General features: G+C 44.1%; 1 protein-coding gene across 6 annotated transcripts in view; it reads left to right on the top strand.

Annotated features, from left to right (window-relative positions):
• The window catches only part of SMOC1 (SPARC related modular calcium binding 1), a 135250-nt gene that overhangs the window by 97615 nt on the left and 13582 nt on the right, over nt 1-24053 (top strand). For all 6 annotated transcript variants that reach the window (XM_075105777.1, XM_075105779.1, XM_075105778.1 and 3 more), the window contains 3 exons: nt 11138-11330; nt 12234-12316; nt 15886-15991. In XM_075105777.1, coding sequence (XP_074961878.1) covers nt 11138-11330; nt 12234-12316; nt 15886-15991 — 382 coding nt within the window. The remainder of the gene's footprint in view (nt 1-11137; nt 11331-12233; nt 12317-15885; nt 15992-24053) is intronic.

Below are 24053 nucleotides of genomic sequence, written 5' to 3'. Positions count from 1 at the left end.
TTAAAAGCACTGAGGACTTGGAGGGAGAAGGAAATAAGCTCTAGCACCAGACATTACTTGGACATACAGGGATAAACAGAGAGCAGAGAAGTCAACGTTATGGAGTTTTTGTTTTGCTTTTTAGCAGAAGCTGGTTCATGCTGGAGGGGTTGCATTGATTTGCTGAAATAATTCCTTACAGCAAGGAGCACTTTGCTGCTATGTAATAGCAGTGTTCACCACAGGCTTGCATGTGGATCTGCACCTCAAACATCCATTTGGACGTATGTTGTTGCCTGCAGATAGACTGCACGGATTGACTCACCTTCCTGCCTTTCTTGAAATGTTCTCAACTTCACAAGAAAGATTATAGCATTTCTAAGGTGCCACAAATAAGAAGGAGCCATTTCATAGTAACGGCTTGACCTGTGCTCCTAGATTCCCTCTGGAAAAGGTTTAGACCTAGGCTTCTCCTGAAACCAAAAGCTGTGGTGAGTCTTGCAAGTGATTTGCAAGGAGGCAATTGAAGGGGCGGGGGGGGAAAGTGCAACAGTACACAGATCGGCGTATCCCTAAAAGTGTCTGCTGCCCCCAGCATTGTCCAAGGAGGCCGTGGATATCACCCGCAGATCACAAGGCTGTGAGTGAGCAAAGCTGCATTCCAGAACATCTGGAAAATCCTACCCCACTCATGAAGGCTTCATTCTGCTGTCAGGCTTCAGGTGAAAAGGTTCTCTACTTTGGTGGGTCTTGAAGATGTAAGAAAGGAAATGTAGAAATGTGTGAGGTCCTGCAGGAATATCAGTAGGGCTTGTGGAGTGGTGGCACTGAGACATTTGAGGAAAATATCATAGAATCATAGAATCCTTTAGGTTGGAAAAGACTCTTAAGACCAGAGAGTCCAACCATTAACCTAACACTGCCAGGTCTACCACTAAACCATCTCCCAAAGCACCATGTCTACCCTTCTTTTAAATACCTCCAGGGTTGGTGACTCAACCACTTCCCTGGGCACTGTTCCAGTGCTTCACAACCCTTTCGGTGAAGAAATTTTTCCTAATATCCAATTTAAACCTCCCCAACACAACTTGAGGTCATTTTCTCTTGTCCTATCACTTGCTACCTGGGAAGAGAGACTGACACCTGCCTCACTACAACCTCCTTGTATGTCGACTGTGTTCTCTTTACTTTCAAACTAATGTCAACAGAACTGTAAGCGGTGTTGTAAGTCCTGTGTGTATTTGTGGGGAAGGTGGGGGGGCACGGGTAAAAGCTGCCATCCTCATGTTCCATTTCTCTTTGGGCATCTCATTTTTGCATTTTCCCAGACTACCAAAATAAGAAAGTGGTCAATGGGAACTAGCAAGTACATTTTGTGGTACAGTTTAAGGGGGGCATAACTGCATGCTTTTCAGGCTGTTGAAATGGTGTGCAAGTAGCTGGAAAGACCTCTTGGTAGAAGGTCCCAAGAGTTGTCTCTGAAGAGTCAGGAAAGAAGGCTGGACAGAGAACCTATCTTCAGAACCAGGGTATCCAAAGAGATGGGAGTATGTTTAAAAAGTAGGGCAGCATTTAGTCTCCTGGAACAAGTGAGGGAGAAAGATGTGTTAAACTGGCTATCCTCACTCTGGGTGAGTGGAATGTCTTTTCTCTGGTTTCACCAGTTATAATGCAGGGATGTCTGATCCTTCTGGTGTCATCAGCCTCCCACCTTATCTTAGGTTTGTTGAACAGGCTCCAGCAGCATAAAGCTGCAGCTTCTCTCTGGAGCTGGGACCCTAGAATGTGTGAGGTCCCACAGCTGGAGGGACTGTTGCCTGTGTAATATTCAGAGAATTCAGAGAAATCCTACTGGGAAAAAGACTAACCTCAGCTGTAGTTACTACTCTGTAGTCCTTCACTTGCCTTTCAACCCAGAGCATGGAAGAGGGCTGTCTACATCTCATGACACTGATGAAGTGGGAGCAAGTATCTCTGTCCTGTGGCTGATGTCTGAATCCCGTATGTTACGTCATTGAACGTCCAAAGCCTGAACATTTTGCCCAGAGACAGCTGGCTCAAACTAAATGTCCAAGTGAGTGCTAGCACTATCAGAGGCAATTCCCTCTGCCTCCTCATAAAGTGCTAAATACTACAGGAAAAAGCTGATCTGTCATTACATGAAAGACTCATCACACTATAAACCTGTCTGTTTCCCCCCCGCCCCCTTTACTTACCAGCTGTAGCATGAAAAAAGAATGTTACTCTAGTTAGGAAAGACCAGTCCGAAATACTTTTTACCTGCCTGTGATAGTTTTCAAAAGCCTCCTCTTCGGTGTCCTATAATTATACACTTACAATACTGTAAAAATAGTGTGTTCATATACTCCAGCTGGTAGGGGTAGGCAAGTTCTCCAACAATTTCTGTGCTAGTTGTTCCAGGCGCTATTAAAAACAGGTGTGGAAGTGAAAATAGTTTCCCAACAATGTTAAGGCTACAGTGGAAACACCTATGGCTTCTCATTTTGTTTAATAGCATTCCTCAGTGTGGAAAGAGTGCAGTGAGAAAGGAGTATAGAGAAAATGAATGAATGTGTTCAAAGACAGATGGCTTATCTTAAAGCTAGATATGCCAGAAGCCAACAGTGCTTAGAAACTATGTGAAATGGAAAAGGGGAGTTAGGGAAAAAAATGCAGACTCTGGGTAGCTTCCTCTCAAAATCACAAGGGCAGCATCTGAAGTTGCAAGCTTTTCTACTTCTGAGGAACCATCCTGATGTAAAGAGCTGAAGAGGGCTGCATTTTGGTGCCAGATTTTCTCTGCTCCGACTGGGAACTGTTGTTGTGAAGGTACTGCACAGCTACAGCTGTCATAAAGAATATGGAAGGCCAGGTTCATTAGGACGAACAGACCCCAAAATCTGGAAACTTAAACCAGATCAAATATCTTCAAGATTTTAGGTTGTGTTTGCAAAGAGGTTGCCACAGTCACCTAGGATCTGCTGGAGCTTCTCAGTCTCTATGAGGAGAGTGGAAAAGACTTGAAGAGGTTGCATAGTCTTTTTCCTTCCCATTTTAACTCAGGGTTGTATCCAGTTAACAGTAGCTCTGATGTGTATAACCTGTTCGTAATGCAGTGACAGGGATCCCACTGCCTCTTCCAATGAGTGGACAGTTAATCACCAGGGGTTTTTTATATCAAACTTAAATCTCCTTTCCCCGAGTAAGCTGGCTGCTACTTGAACTACCCGTGGGGGAGAAAAAAGTGATCTATGACCATCTTTTTTTACATAACAGCTTTTATGTCTCAGAATCCTGAATATCATCCCTAGACTAAACAAATGGAATTCTTTCAGCCTTTTCTCATAGATCAAATTTCCTAGACCTCTGCCTGTTCCCTTTGCTCTCTCCTGCACTCTTGCCAAACAGTCCACCTCTCCCTCAAAGTGCAGCACCCAGAGCTGGACACAGGACTGATTTAAAGGCTCACCAGTCCTTAGTGCCTGTTTCTTACGTGAGGACCTTGTCACTACATCCCACAGCAAGATTTAGCTGTTTTGATTTTGTTGTTGCTGTTTGCAGTGTCATGGAGTTGCAGACTTTTTTTGCGGTCTACCTAAGCTCCTGACCATTTTTTTCCAAGTCTTGCCGTCTCGCCAGTAATTTCCTCTCCACACACTGGATTTCTCCTTCCTGGTTGTTATGGTTTGTACTTGTAAATTGTGCTCATGCTGATTTAAAACCATTTATCAAGAGAACTTTGAATTCTTTCCTGAATTTCAGTCTGTAAATTGGATGATATGTTCCACTAGCTAAATTGGTCATTTAATTTGAAACATGACAAGTCTCATGGTTGCTTTCAATCCTGAAGAACTGTTTCACAGAGAACTTTTGAGACCTCTCCTCTCGGACAATGTTTTTCTTAACCTGCAGTGTTAGGCAACTATCTTCTAGTAATTGTATGTAGTCTACATTTTCCTCATTTGCTTGTGAGAATAAGGCAACTTATAATATACTCTAATGAACCAGAACTTAATCAGAGCTCTGTCTAATGCATTGTGTATGAACATGCCAATATTTGCATTTTTTGCCAGGATGATGTGCTGTAGCCATAAAAAAAAAAAAAGTATTGTTCTCTTTCTGCCATCCTTCAGCTGGTATAGCTACATCTCTAGGAGGTCTAGGACTGTGTGACTGCTTGAGAGGTGGGGTGGTAGAAAGAGTCCAAGCCCTGCCTGAATGACAGTTGAGTTAGAATTGTACAGACAGGCAGCTTTCAACTGATAGGTTTCAAGAAGTGGAGCTGTATTCCTGTGTGGTTTGGAAATCCTGTGGAGCAGACTCCTTTCCTAGCCGGGCAGCACCCAATGCCCACAGGTTCTGCAAAGTGAGCACAAGTTGTGCATCAAAAACTACCTCGGCAAGTTCACTCTAATCCCTAGGACAGTGCTTCCTTCAGCCATTCCTCCTTATTTCAAGCTAGAGGGTAGATATTGAATAGGCTTCTCATTACGTAGCACTGATGAGAGGGCAGTGCAGCTTTATCACTTTGAGCAGAAGGAAAATGGCAGAAGAATGTGTTCCTGGATAGCTGAAGTTTAATGAGCCACTTGGAACAATGCATTTTGAAAAATTATAAGCCACCTGTTAAACCTTTGCATTGTACTTGTTCAGCACTGGAACATGTAGTAATCTCTGCTTCCTCTGTAGCCTATGCCTTGAGAAATGAAATTGAGTGAGTACCACGGTAAAGCAAGGACCGCTCAACTGGTACAGTGTGGGAGCACCTGCAAGATTTGTTTTTATCTTTACCTTTTCATTATCCAGAATACCCTGGAAGGACCACGGTCCCAGACAGAACAGGGTGGACGAGGTAGCAGTGCTGATGACTAACAGAGGCGTGGAGAGATTTATGCTATCCCTATGAGCTGTATTTGCTCAGCTGTTATTGTGCTCCTAGTAAACAGAGAAGGGGTTGTTTCTCTCCCTCCACCCACAGCCCAGCTTGGAGACCAGTCAGTTAGTGCCTATTCACCTCATTGCGTTGCTAGTCCTGCCAGCCCTTGTGCGTGTGCATAACCAAAGCTTTTTAAATTCTCTTTTACCTCTGAGGTGGAAGGGATGCAGATTTAGGCTATATAACCTGATATAACCTGTGCTGAACTTGCTCTGTGGAATGAGGCTGCGCTTTCTGCCCACAGCTTTTGTAAACCCTGTAGTGGGATGAAGCACCTGTCCTCCTGGAGCAGACTGGGGTCCTGTTTGCATCAGAGCTCCCTTATGCAACGTAAAAGCACCTTTAAACTGGTGTATATGCTGTGATAAAATAACCAGTTCCATGCTCTTCTTCTCTGCCAGAGTAGTGTAAAGATAGGCCAAATAAAAATGAGAAATCAACCCTGTTTGAATCAAGCTTCCCTGGGAGACAGGCAAACACTTTCTCTCACTGAAAGGAAAACTGAGGCACAAAGACACTTAGACCTCACTTTTGGGTTGGCACAGGATGTCGGCAGAAACTTGGCACTAGACATCCACCCTGCTGCCTTTCGTTCTGTGCTGTGCTAGTTCCTCATGGAGGGGAAAGCTAGGAGTTGAGAAAAAGAAAAAAAAAGAAGCCAAACTTGGGAGAGGCATATGTTTGATTTTTTTTTTTTTTTTTAAAAAAAATGGTATTTTGAAGTCAGGTCCTTGTTACAGCACTAACAATGGGGATTGGTCAGGAATCCTTCAGTAAAAGACCTTTTCCTCCCCTTCTGATGAATGTTTGTTCATTAAAACTGAAGCTTTTTTTGTGGGAACTCCATGGGAAAAGTTTCCCTGGTCCAGACAGAATTTCTGGTCAAAAGAAATGAGAGAGGGAAAGAGAAGGAAATCCGCCGTGCCTGGCATAGCCTGGAGCTCTGGGCTTAGGCTATTCACATAGGTTCATTGGGGCTGGGCAGAAGCACAGGCGGAGGTTAGGCCCTGTCTTTCGCACAGTTTGGAAGAAAGGCTCCTGTCACTCAAGGGTGTAGGGATCTCTCCAAGGTGGTTGGTTTTGGTGTCATAGTCTCTCACTTCTTTTAATAAGAAAGAAATTGGGTGCATGAGAGCAATATTTTAAAAATAATCTGCTGTCAATGGATGGATGGCAGATCTTCCTTATATCCCACCCTAATCATCCACAGCATCCTAGCAGTCCTGGTGATTGATGCTTGGTCCTTTGGCTCTTGATAGCAATGAGAGTTGCTTTTTGTCAGGAGAGCAGCTGGGGGAGGCTGCCTCGTCCCTAGAGCAGCGCGTTGGCTGCATCTAGCCGTGAGAACTAACAGCATGAGAACTGTTAAGCACAAGCCTTTGGTTAGATGCTGCTAGACACCCTTTCATATCAGCTTTGTAAGGTAAACAAACACCCCATCTCTTTAATAACCATCTAGCTTATTAGACAGATGAGTCCCTTACCTCATCCATCATTTTTATTTTTATTTATATTGTGCAAGCACTAGATGTATTTTTGAATGTGTGTACTTAAGGGACCAGGAATGAGAGACTGTTTTATGAAGCTGACAATGTATTTCTTAGGAGGCCATTACTAGGGCAAAATTGTTGCATAAATAACATACAACTGCAGATGTCCGAGTCCAGTTTTCCTGCAATAGCTCATGGCTTCAGAGACACTACTTTTAAAAATGTTTTAAGGAGTGTTAGAAGCAGTCAAGAGTAAGAAGGAACAAGCAGTTAGCATTTTAGAGCTGAGCAGTTAAGGTGAAATGGATATTTCTGCCAGTGATTCTCCTCTGTGTGTGTGCATGTATTCCCTATCTTTTTTTCCTGTCATTGGATTTGTTGTAATATAGATTTGCTGTCTCCCAAAGGTTTTGCTCCCCAGCAGCAGTGATTTGGCAAGTGTTACTCAGTTTCTTTGCTGATGGTTGTCTTAAGTCAAAGCAGAGGTGGCAGAAAACAGGGGAATGTGACAGTGCTTTTTTTAAAAAAAAATAAAAAACAGGGGGTGCAATATTACTGTTGGTCCTGGGAAGGCTGTTTTTGTCCTACTGACTTGCTAGCTTCAATGTTCTTCTTTCTCTAAATGTGTAACATAGGGAAAGAAAGAAAGGGAGGGAAGAAAGGGAAGAAAGGAAGAAAGAAAGAAAACCTTTTATCTTTCTGTGCCTGCACCCCCATTAACTCAAACAGGGAATAGGTTTTTAAGTATCCTGGATGTATAATAAATATATGCTGCTTTCTAAGATGACAGCATAATTTCATAGCTGGCTTTAAAACATCTAGCTTGGCTATAGGCTTTCACTGTCTTCCATAAACTTGGCCTTGGCAACAACGGCAAAATTTCCAGTAAGCAGTCTGACTGGAACAGGCTGACTTCAGTGTCCTGGAGCTGGGATAGCATTTGATGGTCCCTTTATTACCAATGAGACTGTCTTTCAGGGTGACAGCATATGCAGTTCATGCCAAGTCCTGTACTAGGGAAGCTGATGGTGTGGATTTCTCAGCTGATTTTGCTGGCTGTTGAAATATACCCCTACTGTTAATAGTAATACTTTTTTTTTAAGGGAATTAAGTGCTGTTAGAGTGGTAGCCTGGAGGAAAGAGTCTCTCCAGGGGCTAGGACTAGTTAATACTTTCTTCTGCCTTAGTAGACGGATGTCACTGAAGGAACTTTTCCACAGGGCTGTTGTCAGAGCCTCTGTTTAGTGTCAATGTGTTTGCTATCCTGATCCCATCTAGCTCAGGGAAGGTATGGTGGGTCTGGAAAGCGTTCAGAGAAGGAACAACTGGGTCAGCTGGGACTCTTAAGCGTGTAGAAGAGATGAAGAAGAAATCTGTGAAGCAGCGAGAGGCAGGGAGGGAGTGACTGCAAGCTGTTTGTTCCTTCATCCTCCAGAAGAACTAGGGTCAGCAAACAAAACTAGTTGGAGCTAGGGTTAGATCAAACCAAAAGGTGTGTTTTGTTTCACACGCAACTTGTAACCAAGCCACAGAACTAGCTGCGGGATGTCATAGTCAATAAAAGTTTGAGGGGAGGCATGGCAAACTGGTGGGAGGGAAAAGCCATTGCTACTTGCTAAATACAAACCCCGTCTCTGCAAGTTTCTGATCCGCAACTGGTTGAGACATGAAATACGTAGGGGAAAGAAGTGTACGCTCCTCCTGTTCCTCTGTTCTCCTCTAAGCATCTGCTTTTGGCCATTGCTGGATGTGAAAGAAACAAGTTGGGCTTTGGTTTGCCCCAGTATGTCTGTTTTATGTTCTTCAGCATGTAAGGGAACAGATGGGACTTTCATCATAGTGGCTACTTCTAGATGTATGCTAGAAATGAGAAAAATCTGATCTTCCTGCTATTTCATTGTACTGCTATCATTGCTAATAACGGGCCGCTGAATACTGGTGACAATGGTGGATTTTGCATCATTGCATCTATTTGTTGTCAGCTGAAGAAAATCTGTAAGGTTAGTTTTACTCAGTCTTTAAACACCCTTCAGACGCAAGTGACTACCAATTAGTTCTGTATCCTGGTAGTAAATGCCATGACTATTCAATTCCCACAGACTCTTTTAATATGTGCAGAGAATTTTTTGCCATTTTTATGGCATAGTACAAACGTGTGTGTAAGCGTGTACATTTATTCTGCGTAATTTGCATACCTAACTGCAAATGTATGTAAAATAAGATACTAACTCATTTATTGATTTCAATAAGTGGCACCTTTTTTTGTCCTGACACACAAAAAAAAAACCCCACTTTATTTTTTTGAGAGACATTTTAATGCTAGCTTTGCAAGACTCAAAGGACTTGAGAGATCTTAGTTTGACTTTGTGCACTCAGGAAGCTTTGGGGATTTAGATAGAAAAATTCCTGGAATGTAGTTCTCTTCAGCAGATGGGGTTTTTTTTCTTTTGCTTTTTATGTAAAGTAATGATAGGGAATTCTACCTGTTTTTACTTCCCCAAGCTGCAAGAATGATCCTTCTCACCTGAGGGCCAAGGTGTGAACTGCTGTCAGCAGACCATGGGCAAGTGGGGGCCCCTCATGATGTAAGTGGTTTGTTAAGGAGCCTGCAGGCCTCTCGCTCAATGACTTCTCTGTCCACATACAGCTTGGGAACAGTCACGGGGCCTTTTTTTCAGATGTGAAATCTGTCAGCAAAGTGAAGTCAGCTTAAATATCAGCTGAGACTTGAGCTCCCTTTCAGTTTTTGTTGACTTTATCCCCTCCTGCTCCTTCCCGATCAAGTTTCTCTCTGCTTGAGTCAGACTTGCTGACACTTAAAAGTTTTTATTCTGTGTTTTGGTTGTGTGGATTTGTGTGTGGCAAAGTTCAGGTGCCCTTCACATTCCCAGCCTTAACAGAGTTCTGAAATACTGAGAGGGAGACCATTCTGGGTCTCTCAGACTCTTTGGCTGCTATAGTTCAATTAGAAACTAGTAGAAGTGCTTCTGGTACCCAAAGCATGCTGTACTCAGGTGATGCTGTGCAGACCTGCTGGAGATTTTTGTGTTGTACCTGCTGCAACGAAGCTGAGGAATTCTAGTTGTGAATCAGCAGCCCTTTTGTTCCCCAAATACAGAACAAATATTACTTTCTGCACCAGAATTTATCACCAATATATAGGATGTAACCCATGGGGTACAGACAGGTGGGCAAAATAACACAGAAACATCAAGTGTGTGTTAGTCGTGTGCTGAGCCTGTCCCGCGGGCAGGATGCTGAGGTCAAGCCATGTCTGCTGGCTGACTGTGCTAACATCTGCAGGTTTGGGATGAACCTGTGGTGTCATTGCCTGTCAGTGTTAGAGCATTTTATGTATTGAAAGCTTGAGGGGATTCTTGACTGTGGCAAAGAATTTCAGATGTTGTGGCTTGTTTATAAAAAGAAAAGAAAAAAACCAGAGTAAACTGCAAGGGGGAGGAAAGCTAGGGAAGGAGAGAACAACTGTTCCTGCTTTTGTTTTTTGTCACTCTCCTAAGGATAAAAGTTAAGAGTTTTATTGGGTTTTTTTTTTTACCCTAGACTTAGATATGTTTTAAATCCTGTGATCAGCTGCCTTGGCTGCTTTCTGTCCTACATACATGCTTTTTTTTTCCTCTCTGTGACACCTTCAGTGGTTTCCAAAGTTGAAATGATTTTCCTACTCCTCAAAAGGTCAGAATGTTTGAAGACTTGTAATTAAGAACTTCTGGCTGTTAAGCCAAACAGGTCGTAACATTCCATGGGTACTCTACATCTCTTCCCTTTTTAACGGCTGGTCCATGTAAGAGGCAGCAGCCTGACACCTCTCCGTGCATCCCTCGCTCCTCTGCAGGCAGCGGTCGAAGAGGCAGCGTTAGGGCCAAAGGTGCTAGGCTGGCTGCAGAAGCCACTTTTGGCTTCTTTCTGTTCTTTGGTGCATGCCATCTGTGTACTCATGTTCTCTGGTTGACAATGGCCTTGGAAATAACCTTTTCTGTGTAATAAGCTGTTAAGGGACAGGGTCCTACCTACCCCTTGGTAGGAAGCAATATTGGGTGCCCTCTGTTTTTCAGGTGAGGACAATGATGGATTGTGCTGGAGGGGTGATGGCAGTGTTGATAGAATGGGGTATCCCATTCTGTTCCCTGCCATGGTGTGTGCAGGTGCTCTCTGCACTGGATAAGGCAGTGTTAGAACATAACCTTCTGTTCCTCTTGGGGTTGTGTTGGAGAGATGCTATTGAGAGGGAAGAGTGTGTTGCAGTCTGGAGAATGAGGTGGTGGGGTGGGGCGGGGCAGGGTAGGGTGTTTGCCTCCTTTGTTTAACTGGAAAATACATGTCACAATTTAGGATATCTCAGTCTGTGAAACCATCATCTAGGAAATGCTTACCCTGTGGCTGCAGGAATGGTGAATTATTGTTATCCGATAGCTCTGTTCCAAAACCCAGGTGAGCAGGAACAGTTTTTCCTGCTGTTCCTGGCTTGCTGGGTGGGCACTTGGCAGTGTCTATAATCCATAATCTCGTTGTGTCACAGCTAAATGTAGGAGGAAGCTCTCGACCCAGAAGTCCCTGAGTCCCTAGGGTTGTAGATGTACCGGTGTTTGCTGAGAAGGAAACAGACACAAAGCTCTCCTGATGTGAAGGATACCCATATCCTGCTGAGCTGAGGAAGGTGATCTTGATTTGACTTTTTTTCTCCACCCCCTCCAACCTCCCTCCCATCTTCCAGAGAAAGTTCACTCCTGCGACCAGGAAAGGCAGAGCGCCCTGGAGGAGGCCAGGCAGAACCCCCGTGAGGGTATCGTCATCCCGGAGTGTGCTCCTGGAGGGCTCTACAAACCAGTGCAATGCCACCAGTCAACTGGGTACTGCTGGTGTGTCCTGGTGGACACGGGACGCCCCCTGCCTGGTACTTCCACTCGGTAAGAGCTATAAGCCTGGTGAGATGAGATATAAAAAAAATACTGTTGCTATATCAGACAAGTTCTTACTTCCATAGCAGTCAGCTCTGTACTGCCTTCCTTAGAGCTAGCAATGCCGTACGTGATGTTCCCTATTGAATGGTACTGTGCAGCTCCCTCTCTGTAGGAGCTGGTGCATAGTAACTGCTGCCCTTACTTTATTCTGTGTTAAGTATTCATGCAAAGCAGCCTTTTTTTTCCTCTGGCTTGCAGCTTTTGGGTGGTAACAGGAACCAGCACTTTGCTCAATAATACAGATCGGGAACATGAGCAGTGAAAAGAGAAGTGGCTTTGCATTATGCTCTGCTTTATACTTCCATGTTACAGCCACTTGGATCCTGCCCAGAACAGATTTGGAAGACTAGAAGACTGCTTGGTTGTGCATTGATAGATTTTAAGCCAGTGATAGATCTTTTTCTTTAAGTCACTCTGTATCTTAGAACTACATGGGGAATCTTTTCTCACTTGGGGTTTGGAAGCAAACTGTGGGTCTGGCAAGTTATAAAAACAGGCCAGTAGGAGTTGGGACCTAAACTGTGCTAGACGGCAGTGATTCTGCAGAGCATGGACAGCTTTGAAAAAAGCAGTTCAGCCTGTGCCCACAAGAGTTGGAAGAGGGCCTTGTGCTGTTTGTAGGTTTGGGTTGGTAGCTGGTTCTGGACTTCAGAGTATGCTCTTCCTTCTCTCTATTTCTCCTGCTGTTGCTGACTGTCCATAAGCAGACAAATGCTTGAGAACAATATTTCTTCTGCAGGTTTATTGGTTTCCCCTGCAGTAAGCAAAGATGACGCAACCCCTTAGCAACCATCTGATGACACTAAAGGTATATCACATAGTTTAGCATCTGCTGTTCTCCTTTTTCAGCTATGAGACCCCAGTGTGTGAAAGCGATGCCAGATCGAAGAGCACAGAGATTGATGATCCGTTCAAGGACAGAGAACTTCCAGGTCAGAGAGGAACAAAATCCTGTCTCTGCCTTCTTCCCTTGTCTCACCTTGGGGCTCTTAAGAGGCCAAGAATATTGATGAAGAAATGGGGGATTTCCGTCACCGTGCATGTTCTACCATGGGTTTTATTCTGTGTTATTTTGGATCACCTCCATCTTCATCAGTGAACCTGAAAAGGCTGGGAGTGTTCTGGGGGCCTGTTTATTGCCTGTATGCCCTTTGAAAACATGTCTGGGATCAGAATTTTCAGGAAGGAAACCTGGATGCCTGGAGGTCCCCTGGTGGAAGAATGGGCACAGCATTGAATGTTCTTCAAAGCCTGGCAGGGACAGGATCCTTTCCATTTAACAAGGCTTTTCAGCAGCTTTGTGTCCCTGAGCAATGAAAAAGAACACAGCTAGCAATTGTCAGCGGACCAGCTGGCTCCCTGACACTGCACAGACCAGGCAGGGCAGCGTTCCTGGTGCACTGAGGTCCCTTAACTAATGCTGGCTCATCACTTAGCTGGACTTTATCGCTCATTTTCTGCCTGGGACCCACTTTATCTCCCATTGCTGCTTGTTTTATATTCTGCTTTCCCCTCTTACCAGAGTGAGAAGTCATAAGTTACTGTTTCCCTACCTTGTTTCTGTGAGGAAGATGTGTTGGGCACAGGTGTCTGCGCAGCTCTTAAAAATGCTATCCTACCTGCCTGTGCTCTGTTTTTTCCTTCCTGCTGCCTTTCTAAGGAGCAGAGTGAGGGGCTCCCACTGACAGGTCAGTCATTGCTGTCCTGGGTGGGGACTGTCTGCTTGAAAACAGAAGTTACAGTGGATCCCTCTCCACCATGAGGGAGTGGTAGAGACCAAGAACTCTGCAGAAATTGCTGATAGCTCTGGATCCTCTTCATTTTCTCCTGGCCCTTTCCAGGGCTAGCAAAAAGTGAGCAGGTTAGCAGAGGAAATTAGATTTGTTCCAGATTTGCCTTCTGTGTCTCCTAATTCTCCTTCTGCTGGCTCCTGACCTCAGGCCTCTAGCTTTCTGCTTAGCTACTCTGCCCTCAGCAGGGTTCTCTTCTATGCAACTCCTCATTTTCACAGGTCATGGAGAAATTTCCTATCTGCTTCCCTCTCACATTCGAATGAAACTGGCCAATGGGTTCAAGTATAACTTTGGGGGGTAGAGGAGGGAAACCAGCTAAATGATTGCATTAAGGCTCATTTCCTTAGGAAATCATGCTAAAATTGAATAACCTTACTTCCTTTCTTCCCCATCCCCTTCTCCCCTTGTTTTACTGCCTCTCCCTGCACTTCCCCCTGCCTCTCCAGGACTCCTCTGTGAAAATCCTTTCCTCTTGGCCTTTTTCTTTCAGACTTTCTTTCTGATCTCTCAGGAAGAGAGAATGGTTTCGTTTCCCATCTCCCTCTGCGTCTGCACTGCAGCTGGACAAAAGGACAGGAGCTGCTTGACGCAGAAGAGGAAACATGGTGCTCTGTAGCTTAGTAGTCTGGTCCTAGCATCAGACTCCAGAGTTCCCCTCTCAGCTCAAGCCATTTTTCTGTGCCTGAGTAAACTTTCAGCTCTGTGCTTGGCTGCACTGGCTGACATGATGGCTCCTGTCACTGAAAATACCCTTGTCTCTGGAGAGACTAGGAGATGGAGGATCTGATCCTGGTTTGTCTGCATGAGAGATGCAGTGCTGCACGATCTTTTGATGCAGACTTGAGGTTTGTTTGATTAGCTACTCTTGTATGCAAAAATTCCCTGCTGAGCCAGAACTGCAGGGGGTGAGAGAAGATGTTTCTTTTTACTTTTTTCCGCTCTTATTTCTTAGCAGAACTGAATTTTAAGAAACCCCCCTGCTTTAATTTGAGACTGGTCGTTCTATTTGCATGCAATTCTGTAAGGGGGACTTCTTACGTTATTGCTCTTCTAGAGGTTTGCCCATTCTTCAGACTCACGGTGCTGCAGGCAGTGTGCTCCTGTGTGAAGAGACCCTGCAGAGGCCAAGGTGGGGGAGACATAAGTCCAAATTCTTACACACCTACACATACCCTCTTCACAAATTGTGTCATGGCTGTGGCTAGAAGAAAGAAAGAAAGAAAGAAGGAAGGGAAGTGTTGCTTGCACATAGCAAATGGCAAGCTGCTAATTCCTGTAGACGGTGAGCTGCTGAGGCCCCAGGGAGATGCCTTCTAGCAAATGGTTTTTCAACCTTCTCACTACTGCAACAAAAAGCTCCTTTAAGTGAGTGGTCTACTCTGGCTGCCATAGGAGCTTACCCATTACAATGCTGACATTTTTCTGGACCATGTGCCAAATGAGTGCTGAGGGGTGTGCGTGTGTGTAATGCACATAATATGGAGACAGGCAAGGGACTGTTGGTTAGCTATTGCAGAGAAAAGAGTCTGTAATACTGCAAAGGAGGGAGTTTTATCAGATCAATTTGCAAGCTGCTTTCAGTTGTCAAGGGATTACAGTAAGTTTCTGGTGCTCTGTTTGGGGTATACATGCTTCTCTGCTTGTCCAGGAAAAGCAGAAAGTGTTGACACTGCTATATGTTGCTAGGGGAGGCTGTTTTTCTGATGTCTGCTGCCTTAATCAGCAGACTAATTGGTAGTGAATGTTGTTCTGGGAAAAAGAAAAGGTAAGGGATTTGGTGATGGCTCCTCTGTCACATCAAGAGAAGACAGTAGGATGGGAGATGATGGGTTTTGGACAGTGGTTTTGGAGATGGTGTAGGCTAGAGCAATTGTTACAGTATTAACGTGGTAGTAAAGTGTGCTTTTGCTCCTTTTAAGAAGCAGGGAAACAGCATAGATTGCCTCATAAAGGTGAGGAGATGGAGAATTTCATCTCAGCTATCTCATAAAAGGCTGGCACTGTTAAGGATAGGAGGCTCTGTCAGTCTGTGATTGTGGTGGTGGGGAACTAGATGGCCTCAGGACTCAGTAATGGAAATGGTTACCAAGCTCATCTTCAGCACACTTTGTCCTGCTTAAGCAAGCATTGACTGGGGGAGATTACCATGTGTTGACTTAGACTGACTTATTTCCCATGCAGTGTGATCATGCAAAGAACAGAATTATTGTAGTAGCTGCTGGCAGGCAATGTTCTCTGTGCCTGAAGAGGAGAGTGCAGGCAGCTGCGCTCTCTTTGGGCTGTGCTTTGGGAGGCTTTATGCTGTCAGTTAGGGCCTCAGAACAGCCATTTTTGCAGAGGAAGATGACCCAGGAGGTAATGAGTTGTTTTATAAACTTCTCTGCAAGTGTCACCGTGGGAGCTCTGTCTGCCAGGCACTTCCAGCACATCCCTGTGGTTGTGCTGGTAGGGAACTGGGAGAGGCCATAAAGCTAACCACATGGTCTTCCTGCCAGATATTGTTGGTGACCCTGTGTGTGCCTGGACAAAAGCTGTAGGACAAATTGCCATGCGGAGAAACTCACTGAGGGGTTCTTCTGCCTTTCCTTAGGGATTGATGATGGCTGCCATGTTACAAACAAAGGAGGTTCTGGCTGATCCTTGCTGAACTGCAGTAGGAGACCAATCCTGTGTGTTCTTTCACTAAACCTCCTCTTTTCTTTCTGCAGGCTGCCCAGAAGGGAAGAAAGTTGAATTTATTACCAGCTTACTTGATGCTCTGACTACGGACATGGTACAAGCTATTAACTCAGCAGCACCTACTGGGGGTGGGAGGTGAGTCGAAAAGCACTTGGGCTGAACACCACCAAGGTGGCTGCAGAGCTCTGGGTGCCCCTGAGGTGGGGGCGGGAGGGAAAGGTGCTGCTCTGTGCTGATTTGGGTTCCTCTGGGTTACTGGGAGAGGAGCTGAGGCTGCATCTTCAGACACTGCTCTGTCCTGTCATCCTAGCCCTGCCTGCATCCTCCTGCCCCTCCTCCCTGGCAGCTGCTCCACCATAAAGGTTAGTATAGCCCATTTGAAGTGTGAAATGAGAGCTCAGTGGGAGGAAGTGGCTTGTTCTTTTGTCCTCTGGTGCATGAAAGTCCTAATAAAATGCAAATGGATTGAAGGAGACCGTGTGGCCTAGTGGCTACAATGGGGAGTGAAGAATGTGAACCGAATTCTTGGCAGTACCAGTGCTGTGGTTTTGCTGTGGGGCGGGAGCCCAGCCTGTTGATGAGGAGAGGAGCTGTTTTTCATGGCCCTCCCCTCTGACTGGCTGTCTGTTCGTCCCTGTCTTGGAAGAAGCAGCAGGTCAGGCCTGTTGCAAGAGGTGGGCAGAAGCCTGCGTTTCTGGGGAACTGGAGAAAAGCTGAGGTCTTGTCTCCCCCTTCTGCTTGATAACAGCAAATCCCCTTAGTGCAGCAGCTGCAATGCTGCAGCAGGACAGGCTGTTGAGAATGGACTGTGATGGATTTAAAAGAAGCGCTAGATTGCCTTATTTCAGCAAGGCTTCTATGCTTCTGGATGCCCCTGACTTTAAAAGGAGTCAGTGCTAGTTTAGCACGGGGATGCCACAATGAATACTGTGCATTCATAGTGTTCATAGGGGCGTAGAGGTAAAGGAGGTGCCTCTGTGCATGTGTTACTTCCATGGGTATTGCTCCAATGTATTGGGCGTGATGTTGATCCCCCTGCTTTCCTCTTCAAAATGTCGAAGGAAGCAGTGCCATCTTTTAACTACTCAAGACAAAAACTTCCTGGGTGGCACCTTTCCGCCTCCTGGTTTCAGTATGGGTTGCTTGTGAACACATAAGGTTTTAACTTCACATTTGGACCTTACAAATCAGGCTAGTGGCTGAGTGCCTGCACGCTGAATGTTCTGTAACCCATTGAATTAGCAGTATGTGCCTAGCATGTCTGTATTCATATAAACAAGATGAAAAATGCCCCAAGGATGGGAAATAAGTTGTTCTCTCCCAGCTATAAGCATTCCAATGTCAATTCTGTCTAATTTGCATGGTTCAAATACAGTGGGTACGGGTGGTGGGAAGCCCTAGAGAGTATTTGATATTTATTTGGCATCTTTGGCACAGGGACTGAAACCCAGCCAATGTAATCATCACTCTTAAAATAAAGCTTAATATAAACCAATGTTGTAGAGACCAGAGATGTATGCCCCCACTGCACTTCTATAAACCAGCAGGCTTGCTTCCTAATGTTCCCCAAGCTTTGTGTATTTCTCAGTTTTCAATAGAGGCCTTTCTGGTAGAATTTTTCACTGCCCAGCTCTTCACACAGTCGTCATGTTGATTTATTTTCATCTCCAGTGTCGGCACCCCAGTTGCAAGGGGAAAAAGAGATCTTTTAGCAGGCTGTCCTTTGTAAGGTGAAAGACTGCTACCACCCAAATACTCTGCCTGCCCACAGCCACAATTAAATTCAGGAAACTGCTCTGGCATGAACTTCAATGTGCATCAGCTGGGCTAAGCGCATACCCCAAAGAACATGCAACAAGCTTTTCCATCCCACCATACCATGATAGGACCTTTTATTTGGAAAAAAAACCAAACAAACCAAAAGGCATTTTGAGGAATTTTTGGTACTTATATAAAGATTTAATCAGTACAGCTTTCATTTCATAGAAGGTTTCAGAGTTGGGAAGCTGTCTCTGTGCAATGAGTCCTGCTTTCTAAGTTTCCCAAGGGGAAGAATGTCCTGAGTCCTCTCTTCAGGAATATCTGAAATTGTCTGGATTACCTAACCTGACTTTGGCACTTGAAGTGAAAGCTCTTTTCCAAGACAAAGGGATATTTTACCTATAGCGTTATAATTTCCAGCCTTAGCAACTAACAAAATACTGGATTTATGACAGTGCTTATCCTGTATCTCCCTGGCCCAGGTTTGCTGAGAAGGTAATGTTGAAAAGAAAAGCTAGAGATCTGGCTGATTTTTCTTAATGTCAGTCATGTCAGTTTTAATGTCTTAATGTCAGTTTTCTTATTTTTGAGGCAAGCCTCACTTATTGCAAGCTCTTCTCATCTTTGCCATAATGAAGGCAGAACAGGTTCTGTATTTGAACATGCATGGGTTCCTCTCTGTAGCCTCCCTCTTTCTGTTCCTTTACAGTGTTCAGCATTTCATCCTCCTGGGCCTTTTTTAGAGTTTGAACAATGCATCCAATGATCTAAGGTAAATTTTTAACATATCACCAGCAAAACTTATGCTTGTTGCAGAGGGCAGGCCAAGGAAACAGCAAGCCATACACCCATGTCAGTTAGCCTCATATATTGTCCTGTGTATTTTAGTCAATCGGAGAAGCAGCAAGGAGGATTTTTAGGGAAGAAGGGGGAGTAGTCCTCTTTCTCCGTGGCAGTAGAGACATGATTCTAGCATACAATATGCATCTTTAGTATCAGTATTAAAATATGGGACCAAATGCAGAGAAGAGCCTTTCCAAAGTGTCAAGGGCTGAACGAGCCTAACAGTGAGTCTTACAGAGCTCAGCCTTCCTTAGGGTATTAGAAGAAAGAAAAAAAAAAAAAAAAAGATTGAAAGATGATTTTGTATAATCTGAGTGTCTCCATAGGGACAAAAGCTCTGCAGGCTCTTTAGTCTAGTGGGGAAGAACATGATTAGCTGAATATAAACAAACTTGTGATCAAAATGTCTTTAAAGCAAGGGCAATTTTAAGGCAGAATGAAGTCATGAGGGAGGTGACAGACTCCCTCTCTCTAAGGCTTTCATCTTAGGCCTGATGCCTTTCAGAAAGACTTGCTTTAGTCAAACCCAAGTTATGGCACGAAGAGTAATTTGATTCACATTCTGCAAGTATGATATACAGGAAATCAGATTAGATGACCCTCTGGCCTTCAGTCTGAATCTGGATATGTTGAGTGAAAACTTCTTGCATTTGCTGAGTGTCTTCATCTTGAAGACTTTACCTCTCTAAGCTGCAAAGCTATCTGGCTTTGCAATTAATGTCTATTAGCTTTTTTGGTGGGGGGAAGGAGGAGCATGGCGAGAAATGATAGAGATCTGCATTTAAAATACTACATAGGGCTGTGCTAAACTGCACACTTTATACTTGGCACACACAAAAATAGTCTAGTAGCAGCAACGTAAGGCTGTACAACTTGAATTGCTGCAGGCCATGTAAGTAAAACCTGATAAGACTTTTTTTTTTTTATTGGGCATGCTTAAAACAACCTTGTAATCCCTTATAGGTCTCGTCTCGTTTAAGCAAGTTCAAAGCTATTGACTTTAATTGAGTTACTCTTGCTTTACAATAATGTAAATGAGATGAGAACTTCCCTTCCTTGTGGCCCTGGTTTATATTACAGCAAAATAGCCAAGTAGACTTCATTTAGACTTTTGAAACAGAAAATCTCTGGTAAAATTCATTCTTAATTTTAAGTTTATGTAATAACTCCAAGGCACATCTTGTTACTATATGTTTTCAAAGTAATTAAGGGAGCGCTTGTAGGAAATTGGTTTATTAACCAGTGTTTGGTATCCTTTTCAAAAAGACGCATGGTTGAAATTGTTCATGTATAAATCCTATATAATAGGAGCAGCACTTTTAAAAATTTAGACATTGATTTAGTACATTTTAGTCTATTTTCTAATATGGACATATTCATATCACACAGGGCCTAAACTAAAATAAACCAAAGGGCATCCCAGCCTGGATTTCCCTGATCTGAGAAACTCTTTTCGATCCCTGCCAATTCAGAAATGAGTTCTAGTTGCCAAGATGTGGGCACTATGGCTTGCTAAAATATCAGCAAAAATATTAACGTCTTGTGGCATTTTGGGTTAAAAGGACAGTTTACAACAGCTACCCTTATCATGTAACACAGCAGCTGTGTCCCTTCATTTTAAGTTGCCAATTATTCCCCATGTAATGGCCCTAAAAAGTACTTCAGAAAACTGCCCCCACAGTTCCCTTTTGTGCTCTAGTTGAGCGGTTCGAAGCAGGCAAGCACAGCTCAGCACATCTTGGTTCTGAAGCTGAGCCATGTTCTAATAAAAATTGACGCTTTCAAACAGTGCAAGGAAGTTAAGGCTCAACTCCTATTGCATTTCAATTGAAGTTGGATACCAACTTCTTTTTGTGCTCCTATGGAAATCCTAGCCTAATTAAAGGTACAGGAGAGTTCATGTAAGAGGAGGATCTTTGAACAGTCAATGAGGAGTGAAGGGAGGTGATTTTTTAAACCTTCTAAATCATTTATCCCACAATATTCAGAAAAGTTTTGTTCAGAATGATGTTTCATACACAACTTAGCCAGAGGAGAGGAAGAAATTGGGCCTGTAACAGGAAGATAACTTAAGTTTTAACCGTAGAGGAATTATACGTTCCCTGTAATTAATTTGGACTGTGTAGTACCCTTCTGTTTAGTCTGAACACAGCTTAGTTTTTTGTTGGCTTCTTGATTCTTTGGCTACAGGAAAGGGAGAATAATAAAACAAATACACGATCCTCTTGCAATTCTATTAGAGTAATCCTCTTTGATTCAAGACATGTTCCACCGTTACAGCTTTTAACTTTAGGATAGACAACCGCAAAGAACAAGAAAAGGAGAGTAAGAAGTGGATGCAGAGTAAGAACAATTCCGAATTTTACCTCAGATTGTTAAACCCTTATTGCTTTCCACCACTCTCCCAGGCACTGTGGTGGACATCGTGAATGCTGCCATGGGTGTTGACTGGCAGGGTAGGTCCCATCATTCTTCAGCTTTGCTGACATCCGTCCTTCATTCAGCGACAACAGTATACCTCCTTGCAAAATATTTTCAAGTCACAGGAACTTCTCTCCTGTAGACACCCTGACCACAAACAGACCTTGTGTGTTAGGAGTGGAAGCTGGACTAATTTTTCTCCTACTCTTGCTTCTGCTGGCAGCTTCTTGTCCATCAGTGTTCTTTCATCCTGGAATAGCTCCCTGTGGTTTATAGTCTCTGCTTGCAGTCCAGAGTTAGGTGATGTTAGGCCTGTCTTACTCCTCTTTCCCCTCCTGCCTCAGTTGCTATTGTTTCTACATAAAGTTTGTATTACAGAATCATAGGTTTTCTAAAGGTCTTCAAGAGGGTAATCTTTGGAGGTTGCAACCTTGCTTTCTCTCAAAGCAGTATTTTGTATTAGGATTTTCTGTCACTGCAACAGTACTGTGGGTCTGTGCAGCGGGATGCAGTGGGGCTGCAAGTGCTCGGGGAGCATAGGATCAGCTTTGGTAGGAATGGGCTTCAGTTTACTCAGCGAAATTTAGTGGGGCTTATTACACTTTGACAGCACAGTTCTATGGAGGTTAATGTGATGGCATGCTGTACATGGGTCAGCATGCAAGTAATGTCTGACGCTTGCTGCTCTTGTATACTTTACCCTATATACCTCCCATTCTTCCCTGCTCCTTCCCACTGAGTTAACTCCTGCTTTTTCTTGCAAGGGGCCTCAAGGGCTGGAAAGGATACAGGCTGCATGCAAAGTGCGAATGCAAGCTGTCTATTTGATATTTGACATATTCTCTCTCTGCTCCAGAATTCAGTGCAGCTGCAAAAAGTGCACGCCCATGTTTTCTCATAGCCTCTTTGCCTTTTGCCTGCACCCCAGTTACAGCAGATGATATGAAGGTGTTTTGTGTAAGTGCGTCTCAACTGGAAAATAGTATTGTTAAATTGTGCTGTACCTTAACCCCACGTATCTCTAAGCATAAGCCACCTAAGAAATAAGCGTTCTCCTCCCATGAGGGAGCTGATAGCACATTATACAGGAGAAGGAGCCTACTTAGAGAAGACTCTATACCTGATGCCAGCAACGTAGCAAGAAAGCCAAGAGAGCAGGTTCCCTGTCCTAGGCTGTTAAAAACTTCCCTTCATTGTTGGACTGTGGGTGAGCTTATGCTGCATAGTAGAGCTAAACTTGCTGGCTCATGTACAGAAGTTATCCAGCAATAGCAGGTTCGATTCGGAAAATCAGCTTGCACAGAGCTTTTTGCTTCCCCAGCACTCATTGTTTAGGATTGATTGTTTTGCCATAGAGTGCTAAAGAGGAACAATTAGGAAGAAAAGTAAGTACAGCTGTAATGTAGTCAACATGAGAAGACTGAGGAGGCTGTCTGCAATTTGGTAATGTCTGTCTTTACTAGGTCTTGCAAAGCTGCTACAGCACTAGAGTGAGAGTCCAGAATTCAGTGGATTTTTGTGTGACTGGTGTTAGAGCAAGAGATGTTGTTTTGCTGGGAGTTGAGAATGTACAGGGCAGCTTTGTTCTCTCATTTTTTTTCTGATTCCTATATGGTCAGAATGAGTAGAGAGGCAGCCCAACAAATGAAGTCTGTATCTGAGGGCTGATTTATTTCTCTTGCGACAGCAATGGAGAGGGAAATTCCCCTGGAATACTTCTGCAAACCCTGTGCTTGCAGGACAATTAGAGCCTGCAGATTTATTTCAGCTGACCTGGCAGGCATGGTGGTTGTCATGGCACATCATCAAAGCTAGGTGGCTTAGCAGTGCTGTGAAGTTGCATCAATTCAGGTTTCATGTGTCTTGCATGGGCAGGCGTCAAAGTCAAGATAGTTACATATGGTGTTGTAACCTCAGCCTTCTTTAGCGTGTCATGTAATTTCATGAGCCAGGAAGATATGGCTGCACTGAGATGATGTGGATCCTTCCTGGGCTGGGATTCTGGATGATCATCAGAAAGGGCAGGCAACCAACTCAGGAACTGCAGTGCCACTAAGCCAGCCAACAGGAAGTGGTAGAAACTCAGAAATGGCTGTATCTTCCTTCTTCCTACAATCACAGCAGTTAAACTAACTCCCTTTAGCTCCATTAGCATGCTGCAGTTTTCAGCATGAGTTCTTAGCATGTTTGTAATGGCAAAAATTGATGTATCATCACCTCATGAGTTAATGTATTTGTATTAGCCTGTGGATTTCCCTTATTTTCTTTATGGAAGTGCTGAAGAAAGCTATATTGCCTCTTTTGGTAACTCATAAGAGCTCCTCCTTTGTGTGCCTCTGAAAAAGTCGCACTTTCAAATCCTGCTTCTGGGTGTCTCTTCAGCAGGTAGAGAGAAGCTTGTGTTCCTCTTCTGCTGTTGGTTCTAAGATGCTCTACTATTTTCTCCACTTCTTCCTCTCCAGTTGTGTGCCTTCAGGAAACAAAGTACAGGCCAAGGTGTGGACAAGGGGAATCTCAAAGGCAAAAGCTCAGATTTTATTCTTCTATCTTAGCAAAAGCAGAATATTGTCGTTTGCAATACAGAAATTCCTTGTGGCTGTTGGAAGCACGCTAGTCTTCAAATGATAGCCAGCTCATTTCCGAAAGGGAGAGAGGCCAATGGCTGTGTTCATGAATGTCATAAAAACAAGCCACAGGATGTGTTTTTATTCTCTCTTGTCATCCTAGTCTTCACATACAGTTTCAAGGCTCTGAAAAATCCGGGCACTCCCTTAGCTTCCTGGGGTGATGTTTGCAACTTCTGCTTGTCCATAGGTGGCTTCAGGGGCTTGCCTTGTATTTTGGCTCCCAAAACTAAGCCAAACTTATTCCCAATCTCTTCTTTCTCCCCCACAGTGTTATTCCCACTGTGCATTGACCAGACACTGTGACTGAACGCCAGGCTGCTTCTCAGCTAAGAATTAAATGATGAAGGAGATAGTTTCAAGTAAAACCTTAGGAAAAATGTTGTGCAGTTTATTTGCCCCTCCCTACTGTGTGTGTTCACTTGTTTTGAGGATCCAGATGTCTCTGCATAGGGGCTAACTTTCTAAATTGAAATTTTATCCTCATTTGTAAAAGCCCGCAGAGAAGGTGAACGGGGATCTCCTCCATCTAAGCTGCGGTGCTTGCT

The sequence above is a fragment of the Phalacrocorax aristotelis genome, chromosome 10 (assembly GCF_949628215.1).
Source record: "Phalacrocorax aristotelis chromosome 10, bGulAri2.1, whole genome shotgun sequence".
NCBI lineage: Eukaryota > Metazoa > Chordata > Aves > Suliformes > Phalacrocoracidae > Phalacrocorax > Phalacrocorax aristotelis.
The sequence above is the reverse complement of the archived record's forward strand: the minus strand, read 5'-3'. Positions and strand labels throughout refer to the sequence as shown.